At 54.6% G+C, this 13,650-nt stretch overlaps 1 protein-coding gene across 1 annotated transcript in view; it reads left to right on the top strand.

The window, feature by feature from the left end:
* LOC111146013 (SH2 domain containing adaptor protein B) overlaps positions 1-7,080 on the top strand; it is a 135,355-nt gene extending 128,275 nt beyond the window's left edge. Inside the window, exon 6 of the mRNA XM_022501376.1 lies at positions 6,683-7,080. Within this exon, the coding sequence (XP_022357084.1) occupies positions 6,683-6,866 (184 nt within the window). The 3' untranslated portion in view covers positions 6,867-7,080. The remainder of the gene's footprint in view (positions 1-6,682) is intronic.
* The last annotated feature ends 6,570 nt before the right edge of the window (positions 7,081-13,650 follow it).

Raw genomic sequence — 13,650 nt, 5'->3', positions numbered from 1 at the left:
AAGGGATAAGCTCACCTCAGTGGAGAAGCACTGCTCCAAGGAGAGTGGTCTGGGAATGACTTGTCGCAGCAGATGGAGACCACTCGGGGACAAATGCGTTCTCTCCATCTGTGGGCACAGGTGTTGGGACTGTCGTCATGGTGTCTTCCCTAAGCCTGGGGATCCACTATACCCAGGGCTCTGCTGGTTTGTCTTCCTGCATCAAGGCTAGCCACCCTGCCTTGCCTTAGTTCTCCTGGCTGCTGCTGGGGTGCCCCCCCCCCAACCTGGGGGTGTCCCTCACTGGTTTGAGTGCTGGAGAGCCTTCCTCCACCTTTCCCAAATGGGGACACTGAGACCCAGGGAGAAGGGATTTGCCTGGGATCAGAGTTTGAACTCAGTCCGGTCTGACTTCAGTCCGGCCCCCACCACCACCCCAGCCTGTGCCAAACACACAAAGGTGTCCGCATTCCTAGGAGCGTCCTCAACTCGGAGTAAAAGGGGAAACCAAACCAAACACGCTAGACCGTCTTGCCCCTTCCCACCCCTGCCTCCGCCCTTCTTGAAGTTTTCATGTATGCTTGGTGGAGCCTGAGAACCACTGGGAATACCGGACAAGGGAAGTGCAAAAGTCACCCAGCCTGATGCCCAGGCATCATTACCCTCCTGCTTTCACACCTCCAGTAACGGGAGGCTCACTCTCTTGTCATCCTTGATTCTTAAAGTCCTCCTGCCTAAAACTTTGTTAGTCTTCTCCTGAGAAAATCACCCCAAATGCATTCATTTTGGCCTACCTGCTGCTTTGTGTGGCACAAGGCAAACCTTAATGCCTCCCCGTGCTTGCCGGGAGAGGCCTCCGCCACCTCTCCTTCTGCCTGGAGATGGCTGTTTGTCATGATTTACTGGAGGCCCTCACCCTGGGCCGCCCACTTAGTGCTTGAGAAATACCCAGGTGGCCCAGGAAGGCTAATCACCGCTGATGCATTTATTGAAAGTCTAATTATTTGGTTGTAAATCAAGTCGTTGCACTCAGCAGCGTTTACATTTAAATGCTTGTTTGCCATAACTTGGCATGTGCGTCTGAGGCTTATCACAATGAAGGCTATTTTGGAGGGCAGTGGGCGGCACGAAGGTGTTTGCCAGGTGACCTTGTAAGCCCCTGCCCCCAGCTCCCTTGACTCCTAGACCGTGTCCACTGGAGGGAGCCTCCCGTCCTCTGGCTCGGTACCCCCTCATGTCCTCTCACTGTCCTCCAGCTGTCTTCTCATCTGTGCCATGGGCGTCTTATGGGTAATGCCAGCCCTCACAACATCTTTCTGAAGCCAGAGGTTGGTCCATTTGTGGACCGGGGTTGACCACTAACACTGTCGTACATTTCTGTGTCCCCGGGCCCTTTGCTGGAAGGTCCCAGTATCTGTGGATGCTAGCCTGCACACAGTAGGCCCCTCAGGAGATGGCAGCCAGGTTCCCGTCCCCTGAGGGCCCTTGGCACTTGAGTTCTGGGTATTTCTCTCCTGCTGGCCCAGGGCTCTCACAGCATGTTCTCTCTGGAGTGGCTACACACTGCTCATAGGTATGGCTCTGCCCCCCAGTAAGCTCGCTCAGGTGGTCCTCACTGGCTGTCCCAGGACCAGTGCTGTCCAGACAGAGCAGCTACTGTGTCTGGCCTTGGGGGCGGTGGCTTCCACCCTAGCTGGACCACCCTGAGGGACAGAGTGGAACAATTGCCGGGGAAAGATAGGTGGATCCTCGTTGCTGGGTCAGGACAGACCCTCACTAGATAGCGGATGGATGGATGGATAATGGACAGATGGACCACGTACCCAGCTGTGGGCCAGGCAGGTGCTGAGGGCCCAGAGGGAAGGAAGGCTTGGCCTACTGAGAAACATCACAAGGAGCAGACAGGATTCTTGAGCTCAGGAGCTCGCAGAGCCACAGGGAGCCCATGTCTCAAGGCAGAAGGAGTCCGAAGGCCCACCTAGACACCTGGATCCATCTGCTTTGGTGGCCGAGCAGGGGAAGAGGAGGCAGTAGTAGCTTCAGATCCCGGAACACTCACCTCAGGCTAAGAAGAGAACATAGACTTTAGAGTTAGACAGCCCTAGGGAAACCCCAGCCCCAGCCTGTCCTGTGGAACTTGGCACACAACTGTCCCCCCAACCCCCCAGCATCAGTCTTCCTATCTGTAAACAGTGGTAGTTACACCAACTTAGCAGCGTTGCCGTGGGCTTCCGTGAGCTGACCTATAGCACCAGCTCAGCTCCTTGCCTGGCGCACCCTGGGCATGTGAGCGGCACGGGTGGCGTTCCTTGTGCAGTGGCCTTGGGGAGCCATGGTCAGCTCTGAGCCGAGGGACAGCGTTCTGGGGCATCTCCATCAAGGGAGCAGTTCCCTACCCACCCACCTTTCAGTAGAGGGGAACCAGAGGTCCTCGTTGGGTGTGGATTCCTATAACAGGTCCTACATGCTAGTCCCAAAAGGCAATTTCCTTGCCTTCTCCTGCATAAATATTATATGCAAGTATTTTTAAGTCATTTCATCATGAAAAGAAGTGATTTAACATAACGATTACTCAGAATCCTTCATGAAATATGCATCAAGCAATTAGGTCTAAAAGCGAGAGGTGAGGCCTTGTACCCTGCTCGGGCCGGCAGCTGCGGGCTGAGTGATGTTTTATTAAAGCCCGTGATTATGAGACGAGGTGGGGCCTGTTATTAGGCCTGGCTCACCAGGCACGTTTGATAATCCTGGTGATGAGGAGGTGCTTTTTGTGATGTTAATGAACGAACTAAACGCGGTGACAGCCCCAGCACCCCCAGCCTCCGCCAGCCGCACATGACTCATTAGACAGGTCAGCCACTGGAGACACCCCTAATTGTGACTTTGCTCTCAGAAGATGTCCTATCAAAGGAGGCAGGACCGACACAGGAGTCTGGCGGGCGGCAACAGCCTGTCTGAACTCCCTGGGGACCAGTGCCCCCCCAGAAGAGGTGATGGGGAGGCGGCCTGGCCCAGGACCTGGCCCTCAAGATCCTGGATGCAAGGGCTCTAGGTTTGGGCCGCAGCTACAGCCTACCTTGCTGTATGCCTTGGGCCCGAGCATTGCTCTCTCCAGCCTCAGTTTCCTCCCAGGTTCCCCAAGAGGGTGAGAGGAGAGGGTCCTCAGGTGGCTTCGAGCTTCAGAAGCTCTGTCCAGAGTGGCCACAGCATCCCCGGGCACCGCTGGGTGTCTGATGCACACTGTGTTCTCCCTAGAAATTCTGATTTTTTTTTTCTCTTCTCATGTGAGACATCTTCTGTGTTGAGTCGGGAGTCATTCAAGCCATCCCTTCGCAGCTGTTTTGAAATCTTTAGTGGTTGTTAGGTAACATCTCACTCGTGGGGACCTTGTGGCCATCCGATCAGGATGTATCATCACAGCACATCTCTTGGGTGTGTGTTGACAGGGTTCTACCTGACCTTTTCGTGAGTCGGAGTTTGACAGATTGTCTCAAAAACCAAGCCTGCTCGTCTCTCAGGGCCTGCCGGCGCCATGGGATGGGCCACCACCCTGTTTACATAGTTGGGAGCTTCACCGGTCAGGACGGGCCATTCCCAGTGCTTGGGTGACCTTTCCGGGCCAGCCCTGTGCTATCTGTGGCCCACCATCAGCCCTGTGGAGCAAGCACCTGGGGACTGAGGGCAGAGTCGAGGAGTCACTTGTGCAAGGTCTAAGGTCTCTCCCCTGCCACCCTGCCTGACCTCACATGGAGTGTTGAGGGCTAAGTAGGCTTCCATCTCAGAGCTGATGGTACTGAGGTCAGGAGCGTGGACCCTGGGAAAGGCCCAGCAAGGAGGGGAGCAGCGCCGCTGCTGACTGCGTGACACTGGGTTGGCCACCTTCTCTCTGAGCCTCGGGGCTCAGCATACAGCCTGGATCCCAGGAAATGCTCAGGAAACATTGACCGTGATGACCATTCAGGCCAGTGCCCCATGAGACTACAGGTCAGTGGGCCCTGGAATGGGGCACGAGGCTGCCGCCAGGAGTCTTCCTGCAGGACACCTTCACAGAGTGGGCAACAGCTTAAGCTTATACATGTGGAATCCAGGACCTTAGGCCTGGAAGCAGCCTCAGAGGTCATCCAGTTAGCCTCCCTGCCTCACAGAGGCAGTGGATGCAGGGACAGAGCCAAGCACCCCCCAAAGAACCGCCTCGGGTCCAGCAAACCATGGGGTGTGCAGTGCCTGAGCCCAGCGGGCAGGGCCACTCCTGCAGGGGGCCCCTTATGGGAGAGCCAGCTCATGGGCCCTTACCCCTGTGCCAGGCAGTGGTCATGCCAGGGACTGTGTGGGGAGGTCATAGGGCCCGAGTCCTCTGCCACGGTCCCCGAACTTTGTTAGTTCAGAATCCTAAACCTGTGTGTAATGAAATCTGAGTGCTGGAGGCACTTGGGGGAAGTGCTGACAGCTGCCCTTCCCGGCCCGTGTCTGTTGATGGGGAGGTTTCCAATCACCTGGTGGCCATTCCGCCATTCCAGGCTGAGCTGGTGGTCTGGGAACAGAGCAGCTTCGGCTTCTTCTGCCTCTGGCTCTGTCAGCTGTTCTCACCTTCCCCGCCCACTTCCCTTGCTGCATGTTTTAAGAACGACCGCTGTAAAAACGTCCCATTAAACCATAGGAGTTACTTTCCTTAACCTCCTTAAAAATGAAATCCGCTCCGCCTGCAACTCCATACGCCTCTTGCGGCCCACAGCTAGCTGCTGCGATCCCATCTTACACAGCCTGCACTTTGCATTCCCGCTGTAGACCTGGGACAGTCGCTGACGCCCAGCGGTCTGGCACCCAAGACATCGCCCTTCTCGACCCACTCACACAGAGAGGCATGACGGTCCCAGGCCCCATGCCCACCCTGCTCTGTGATCTCTCCAGCGTGGTGGGTGGCTAGTCTCCACTTAACTGAGGTTGTACATTTTTCATGGAATGCACACCGTTTCCTTCCTAGCAGCTGAAGCAAGCACGCCTCCTGCTTCTCACAGGCGTCGGAGGCAATTCTCCAATGAAATGACCCTTCACTGAGGAGCAGAACTTGCCACAGGCTCTGTAATTAGAACATTGTCAGCCTTAAAAAATCTTGATTTAAATTTTAGTTCTTTACAGGAATTATTCTCTCTTGAAACATAATTGCTCTCCGAACGATTTCCTTTAAGCTGAGGGTGACATTTCTAAATACATTATTATGAGCAGATGTATTGCTCAGTGCCCGCCCTTCATTAAGCATTTGCTCTGCCATTTGACAATGGTCCTGGAGTCCAAATTGACACGTTAATAGAGCAGCCGCTGGTGCGCGCGGGGAGCCCAGTCCCGACTGGAAGCGATGCGTGTGAGCCCTCCACTGCCCCTGTGGGAGCTGCCCGAGCAAGAGGGCTGGAGCTGAGAAGCCTGCAGACTTGTGTCCACGTGGAGCTCGGCCTCGCCGGCGGCTGGGCCTTGGTGTCCCGGAAGCCGGGCCCCCAGGACTGGTCACAAGTTCTCAGTGCCAAGGGACAAGGTCTAGAGAAGGCAGCAGGGGGTCCAAGTCCTAGCTTTCTCACTAAGTGACACACATAAGGTAAATTGGACTGTCCTTTGGAAACCCAAGCATCTGCACATGTGGCACCAACATCATAAAAGGTCAGGCTTGGAGCTGAGTGGGCAGGGAAAAGGTGGCTCAGGCAAAGGCAGATTGACAGAGGAGTGCATGGTCTAATTTGGCCGGAGACCCGGGTGGGAGGTGGGAGGGGTCTGCGAGGGCCAGGTGGAAGCAGTGTGGCCGTTGCCATCCAAGAGCTGTGTCCCCCACAGCGTGTTGATGTAGCTGGCAGGCTGCATGAGGCACAGGGCATGGGGCTGTGCTCTGGTCTCTGAGGGACCCACACACTGCCCTTTTCAGCAGGTGCCATGCATGGTGGGTACGGACTGGGCCCTGCTCTCTGGAACTTTCAGTAATTGAGAAGATAAGTAATTGCAGTTCAACAAAGCAAGTGCTGATGGAGGCATGAGTATACTCAGTGCAGTCAGAGGAAGAAAGGAGCTCTACTTGTAGGAGCCTGGACGACTTCCTGGCAGAGGAAACACCTGGGCTGGGCCTTGGAGGAAGAGGCAGAGTTCATTGAACAGAGGGAAGAAGTCCAGAGAAGAGGGTGCCTGCATAGGGAAGGGGGGGGGGGGGACACATATCCTCATGACATTCCATTGGCTAAAGCTAGTCACATGTTTGCAGTGGCTGCAAGGGAGGCTGGGAAATGTAGTCCCTGGCTGGGCCACCCCTTCCTAATGACAATAGAGTACTATGGAAAGGGGAGCATCAATTTTTGGGAAACAGCTCTCCTGTCATCCCCGCCACGCTGTTTCCTCATCTGTAAACGGGGTGGGGGGGCAGCGATGACCTGTCCCGCGTACTTGTTAGGGAGCTGGAGACTTACACTGTGCCTGCCATGCGGGGCTTAATACTGCATCAGCAACAGGAAGAGGAGCCAAGTCCAGAGGTTTGTTTTCCTGAGGGAGCCTCCAAAGCTCTCGAGGCCCAGAAGACTCTCCAGCAGTTTCTGTTGGTGGTTCCTAGTCTGTGCTGGGCAGAGGGGTTCCTAGTCTGAGGGGCAGCTGCATTTCATTTGGCCCTGGGTAGCATGGCTGTTCGACCTTTGTCACTCCGCAGATCCCAATAACCTCCCTGTTTTGTTCGCAGGAGCAACCAGGGCTTTATGCACATGAAACTGGCCAAAACCAAAGAGAAGTACGTTCTGGGTCAGAACAGCCCCCCGTTCGACAGTGTCCCGGAAGTCATCCACTACTACACCACCAGAAAGCTGCCCATCAAAGGGGCCGAGCACTTGTCCCTCCTCTATCCGGTGGCTGTGCGGACCCTCTGAGCGGACCAGCCCCATGCTCTCTGTGACAGGGCCCAGACTTGGAGGAGCCAGAGGCCCCCGGCCACCTTCGCCGGCCACGTCCAGTTTGTCGTGTGTATGGTACTAGCACACCACTGCATGTCTCTAGAATGCTGTTGCCACTCTTGGGGGCTGGAAAAAGCCTGGATAAAGACAGCAGGACAGCCAGCGCGCCACCCCAGCCCCCACCCCCACCCCCTCCTTGAGTTTCTGTGAATTAAAATATTTGCAAATCCAAAGAGATGCCTTCCAGGATGAACAAAGGAGAGCAGCTCCAGAGGGGCGAGGGGCGGGGCGGGAGCTCCCTGGGTTGCCGCTCTTTGTTCTCCAGCTGTCACAAATTCACACCTGTGGGAGGGGGCCCAGTTTTCCACCGGGCCCGCTGGTGCTGGGAGACAAATACGGGTGCTCTGAGAGCCCACAAGAGCGTGGGAGTCCCACCTCCCCTCTGGTGTGTGTGTGTGTGTGTGTGTGTGTGTATGTGTGTGTATGTGTGTGAGTGAGTGTGAGCCCATACATGAGAGAACGTGGTCACACACAGATGTGAGTAACCCACTAATCCACTTTTAGTCACTTCAGTATAATCTTTAGGGGATCTTCAAGGAATCATTGTGCAGTCACAAAGAAGTTTCAATTATTTATGAATAGGGTGTGTAAATAAAATAGTCATTTAATATATATTCTTAGCCTTTTTTTTTTTAATACACCACAGAGGGTGTCTGAGGGGGGCAGTGCTGGTTTCATCCCCAGAGCAAGGTATGTCTCTGGCACGTGTGGTATGACAGGTCCTGGGAGGGAGGGAGGCAGAGCCCTCAGCTCAGGGCCGAGGCAGTCAGTGGAGCAGGAGGGTTTTCTTTGCCGCCTGAGAGCCAGCCTGCAGGAAGGTGCAGCCGGGCCCCGCATTTAGCCTCCAGCAGCAGTAGCCTCTGGCGCTGACCCAACAGCCAAGCTCTCCCTCCTGTAGCTGCCCAGTGATGGCAAGTCTGCACAGCACCCAGCCATCCACAGACGGCTCCCCAACCCCCGCGACCCTCTGAGGCATTTAACGTGGGGGAAAGGGTGACACAGAGAGGGAAAGAAACCTGCGTAAGATCACAGAGCTCATAAGCAGAAGAGGCTCTTCGCCCCGATTGGCAGGCTCCATGGCCAGCGCTCTGGCTCTCCATGGCCTCGCTGTTACCCTGCTCCTGGTGGAAGACAAATCCTGACCCGTGGGGGGACCTGGAGTTCTCCGGCCATCCACACTGCTTCCCTGCAGATACAAACACACGTTGCTGCACCCCACCCCTAACTTAACCTCTGTCCTTGACAGGAGCGGGGATTTCTCCCACCCCCTTCAGGGCAGCGCCCCCTAGGGCTGTGAGAGGCTCGCTCTTAGTTCCCCCTGCCCCCCCTCCCCCGCCCCCCATTCACCCACCACCACACTGTGGTTAAATGCTGGTGGAAGGAGAAGAAGAATCCAGGATTTCCGGGTGGCTCCACAGGTTAAGCATCTGACACTTGATTTCAGCTCAGCTCACAGTCTCAGGGTCATGAGATCAAGCCCTGCGTGAGGTTCTGCACTCAGGACGGAGCCTCCTTTTCCTTTTCTCCTCTACTCCGCCTGCGTGTGCACGCGCTCTCAAGTAAATAAATAAAATCTTTCAAAAAAGAGAAAGAAATAGAAGAGTCCCACCCAGCAGCATGACAGACACGGCTTCCATCTACCGACAGAGGCACGAGGAATCCAAACACGGCACGAGTTGCGGTGTCTTCAGCACGCGTCTTCCTCCCTGCCCTGGCGATCCGAACGGAACGGAAGCTCAGTGACCACCGTCCCCAGCACGAGGGGCTCAGTTCGAGCATCAGCGGCAGTCCTAGACCTTCAGAATCGCCCGGGCTTCAGTCATGCTTCCAGCTCGCTGCTCACACGTGGGCTCAGAGGCCCTGCGAAGAGAGCGGACTCGCCGCAGCGCCTGGCAAATGAGCAGAGCAGGACTGAGAGCTGTGCCCACGGAGGGGGCTGCCGTGGATTGCCAGGGTTTGTAGCCAAAGCTGTTTCCTTGGCAACCGTTCTTTCTGCCCAGTCCACCCCTTGGGTCGTCCTCCCTGGTGCTGTCTCGGTCCAGATAGCCGCCCCCCCCCACCCCGCCTGCGGCTCCCACAGGCCGAGCTGCCTCATGATTACCACTTAGGCCACGGCTTGGGTCTGGTGTCCCAAGACTCCATCCTGACCTTTTGTCTGTTTTGCATTTTCCCAAACATCCTTTGAGGCAAGACAGTACCTGGAGTGATTCACATTTCTCTCTCCCTCCCTCTCTCTCTCGCTCTCTTTTTTAGTGGATGAGAAAATGAGAGTAATTGGCATTTGTCCAAACAAGTGCCAAAGGAGTCTGGATCCCAAGGCTCCACTTAGAGGAGGTTGGGGACGTGGGAATAGACCCTCAAGCTGGGGCGGGGTGAGCCCGCATGAGCTTTCTCCCCCACCTGCAGGCCCAGAGGCCCACGGGGCACTTCCGAGGCTGCAGGCTGGGTTAGAACAGGAGCTGTGTGAACTTCTCAGTGGACAGTCTTGCACACCAAATTCCTCGTCAGAAAAGACTCTGTGTTGGGGCGCCTGGGTGGCTCAGTGGGTTGAGCCTCTGCCTTCGGCTCAGGTCATGATCTCACGGTCCTGGGATCAAGCCTCGAGTTGGACTCTCTGCTCAGCGGGGAGCCTGCTTTCTCCTCTTTCCCTCTCTATCTCTCTCTCTCTCTCTTTGCCTGCCTCTCTGCCTACTTGTGATCTCTGTCTGTCAAATAAATAAATAAAATATTTTAAAAAAAGAAAGAAAGAAAAGGTTCTGTGCCTATCGCCTGAAAAACTAGCTTGCTGTTGACTTTGCTCTCTTAAGGGATTCCTGGGCCCTCCCCTGCCCCAATCTTCCTGTAGTTTCCCTGGGAGGCCCAAATTCCAGCTGCCCTTAAGAACAGAGGAGCTAGCTTACAGGATGGGAGCTGCTAAAAGGAATTTTTGCCTTAATTTTACGAACCTCTCCCTCTTCTTCCTCTAATTGTGACCATTTCCTCTGTCGGTGTGTATTCATGTTTTCTTGGATATCTAACAATTGAAACGGCTTTTCCCTTTCAGAAACACTCACATTCAGGTTACTGGCATTGGTTTGGTTTTGGTTTGGGCTTTTTTTTTTTTTCATCAGCTGCCAATTAATGGAAAAAATGAGCTGGATTTCTTTGAGGGGGGAAAAAAAAGGCTCCCTGCCACACAATACCTTGCCCTCAGCATTTTGTCTCAGAACACAACCTCCAGCCACTAACCAGAGCCACAGCACTGGGTTTTTTGTTTTGTTTTGTTTTGTTTTGTTTTGTTTCCTTTCTTTCCCTTTTTTGCGGGCCTCATTATTGACCATAATGCCCAACCACTTCAGCAGCTCTATCCTTGAGCCCTGAGGAGTCAAGGACCTTTCTGTCAACCCCCCTCCCCACCACAAGATGGTGACCACAGGAAGAAAGGAGGCTTTGTGGGAAGAGAGGGCCCACCTGCCTGTCAGGAGAGAGCTTCATGGAGCCGCCTTTCTAAGGAAAATGGTGAAAAGGGTCTGGGGTTTCAGGAAGGTGGGGCCAATTAGAGCTGAGCTATGGGTCCCCTCCCAGGGTGGCTCAGAGCTGGTGCCCCTCTGTGGCCAGTGAGTGAGCAGAAGGGAATCCTTATCTAGCTTCCAGCAAAGGCCTCATGTCAACAGGTAAAGCCCTTGGCGAGCATTCTGCTTCTACTGTGTTCACGGGACCTGGAGATTCCCTTTGTAAGATTTTAACCCCAAGCTCTGGCCAGTTCTCCAGGACACTCCAAAAGCAGTTGATGTCCCTCGTCCAAGGGCCTAGCAGGGACAGACAGCCAGGCTTGCCATTTGCTCTCACGGACCCTAGGGACCCGTTCGCGCAGAAACCCGGCAGACGGGGCAGGCTGGCATTTGGAGTTGGCCCACGGGCGCCCATGAGGCATCCGGCTGGATCGGGCAGCCGTCCAGCAAGCTGCCACGTCTGTCTCCTCCCCCTTCCAGATTCACTTACCAGCACAGACCAAATGGATCAAGATGTCCAGAAGGAGCCAGCACAGTCCAGAGCCTTAGCTGTCGGAGCACCTTCCAGAACCCCACAGAGACCCACTCGGGTGCCACCGGGACACGGGTAGCTGCCTTCAGCCTAGCCATCCCCTCTCTTTGGGGCTATGGGTCACTGCCAAGAACCTGTGCCAGCCACCTACTGCTAAAAAAGCATCCCATAAACTCTAATTCTGTGTGATCAGCTGTATGATAATGTATATTTAATGTGAAGCTTTTAACATCCAGTTGTCTTGTTTACATGGACCTCATTGAGCACACGTGTTACTTCTTTGTGATGCAACCATGTGCCCCAGAAATCTAGTTTGATTGCCTTCTGCTCGCAGGGGCTGGGGCTCTGCCATCATCCCCCAAAGGTGAATTGTTACAGGAAAAACAGAACCTCCTGCTTCCTAATTAAGAGAAAGATAGAGCCCTAATGAGCTCGTTAAATGAAAACAAATTAATTTGTTCAGCAAACATTTGTTGAGTACCTCCTGGTACTCGGACCTGGTGGATACACAGGAGAATGAGACCCAGACCCTACCCTGAAGAAGTTTCCATCGTGGGGGGAAAACAGGGAGCTACACATGGTCAGGGTGGGGCCAAGAGCCGAGGGGGCCCAGACGCAGGAATTGAATCTGCCTGCCTTGGTCAGGGAAAGGGCCTTGAAGGATGAGGGCTGGGTGTTCCAGGCAGAGGAACAGGTGCAGGGATCACCAGGGAGAGTGGAACTGCCCGGCATAGTGCAGCCTGCCGCAGCAGGAAGTGACATTCTGCTGGGTCTCCTAGGGCTTCATCCTGCGGAGGCAAAAAAAAAAAAAAAAAAAAAAAAAAAGGCGGGGCAAGGGGACGTGCGTTGGTCTTCTCCAGTCAGGACGCAATTCCCTGAAGACTCGTGAGGTGCTGGCCTCCTGTTTCCTGGGCCTGTTTTCTGGAGGGAGTGATTCCTAAAGGAGAGGTGCAGGGTCTCCCATCATTTGCCCTCACACTAGCATCGTGATGATGTCATCATGCAGCCTGAGGTAGGAAGGGTGGGGGGAGGGTCTGTGGCCCAAACGCACTCAACACAGATGGGCACCTGTGGGGTGGCCCCTGACCCCCACCTCCCGGTGTAGGAATTCATGCCTCTCCTGCCCCTCTCTCCCAAGGACAGGGCCTTCTGCCCCCAAGCAGGCCCCTTCCTCCCCCATGGTCCCCAGGACTTAGGCTTTGGTTCTCTTCTCCTTCCCATTTTCCAATGATCCCGAATCCACTCCTCCAACTCCCAAGCCCAAGCCCCTCAGAGCACGCTCCACACCATAACCACACACACACACACACACACACACACACACACACACACACACACACACACATACACACACGCACACACCCAGGACCCAACCAAGGGCAATGCTAGTGCTCTGCAACCAGGAATTTCCTGAAGGGCAAGGAGAAAATGTCTTTAGTGGTCACTTCCAAACTCCGTTTTACGTTCTAGGAAGGATTTTATTTCTGTCAGTTCAAGTTAACAAACACTGAGCATGCAGCAGAGCCAGTGACAAACTAGTGACCTGGAGCAGGAAGCTGGGCAGAGGAAACATCCTCAACCGTTGTTCACAGGGAGCGGTCAGCGAGCAGCCAGATGCTTGCCCTAGGGCATCTCTGCACAGAAACCCAGCAGTGCAGACTGGAAACGGAGGCCCAGAGAGGGACAGGGACTTGGGCAAGGACACACAGCAATTCTGTCTTAACATGCCGCAGGGGCTGGGTGGCGGGGGGGGGGGGGGGGGGGGCAGTTCAGAGGGTCACCTTGGCCAGTGTAGGTGGGAAGACTGGGGTAGGGGTGGGGATTCTTCTCGGACCGAGTTGATAATCCAGTTCTTTCTTGCTGGCTCCCTCCTCAATGGAAGCATCCCAGGCTTACAGGGATTGCTGTCCTCTAGGGTAGTTTCAAAGGGACCTTGGTCTAACTGGGTGGCAGTCTTGTCACCAGTGAGGCTCTGGCGCCCTCATGTGGTTCTCTTTGGCATTGCAGCCAGGCCCAGGGGGAGGGGACGGCTGCTCCAAATTACCAGGCCTGTTAGAGAAAGAAAGGGGCCCAGAGAGGCGCCTGGGTGGTTTAGTGGGTTGGGCCTCTGCCTTCGGCTCAGGTCATGATCTCAGGGTCCTGGAATCAAGCCCCGCATCAGGCTCTGTGTTCAGCGAGGAGCTTGCTTCTTCCTCTCTTTCTGCCTGCCTCTCTGCCTACTTGTGATCTCTCTCTCTGCCAAATAAATAAATAAATCTTTAGAAAAAAAGAAAGAAAGAAAGAAAGAAAGAGGCCCAGGAAAGGAGTAGGCAGGCATGTGAATTGATAAACAGGTGGGTGACGGGAGCTGTAGCCGAGGTAAGGCCAGCAGAGGAAATGACAACTGAACCAGGCATTACATGCAGGGGTAGGGACATCTCAAGGAGAGGAAACGGGGGGAGTAAGCAAGAGCTGGACAGGAGGCTTCCTCTGACTCCCAACCCAGTGCTCTCTCAACTGCCTTCTACTCTAAAGCCCCAGTAATTCATGCCACCTGAGAAAGAAGGTCAGGCAGAGTTAGAACAGCTCAGCACAGAACCCTTTTATGCAGCATTTTTTTAAATTACTGACTTTCTGATGATAAAATTAACATTTATTCATGGAACTAGGCTTGTATTTCAGGAAAATGAAAGTTACC

This window comes from Enhydra lutris, unplaced genomic scaffold (assembly GCF_002288905.1).
Source record: "Enhydra lutris kenyoni isolate GAN:26980312 unplaced genomic scaffold, ASM228890v2 scaffoldscaffold13, whole genome shotgun sequence".
NCBI lineage: Eukaryota > Metazoa > Chordata > Mammalia > Carnivora > Mustelidae > Enhydra > Enhydra lutris.
This window is presented reverse-complemented; position numbering and strand designations above follow the sequence as displayed.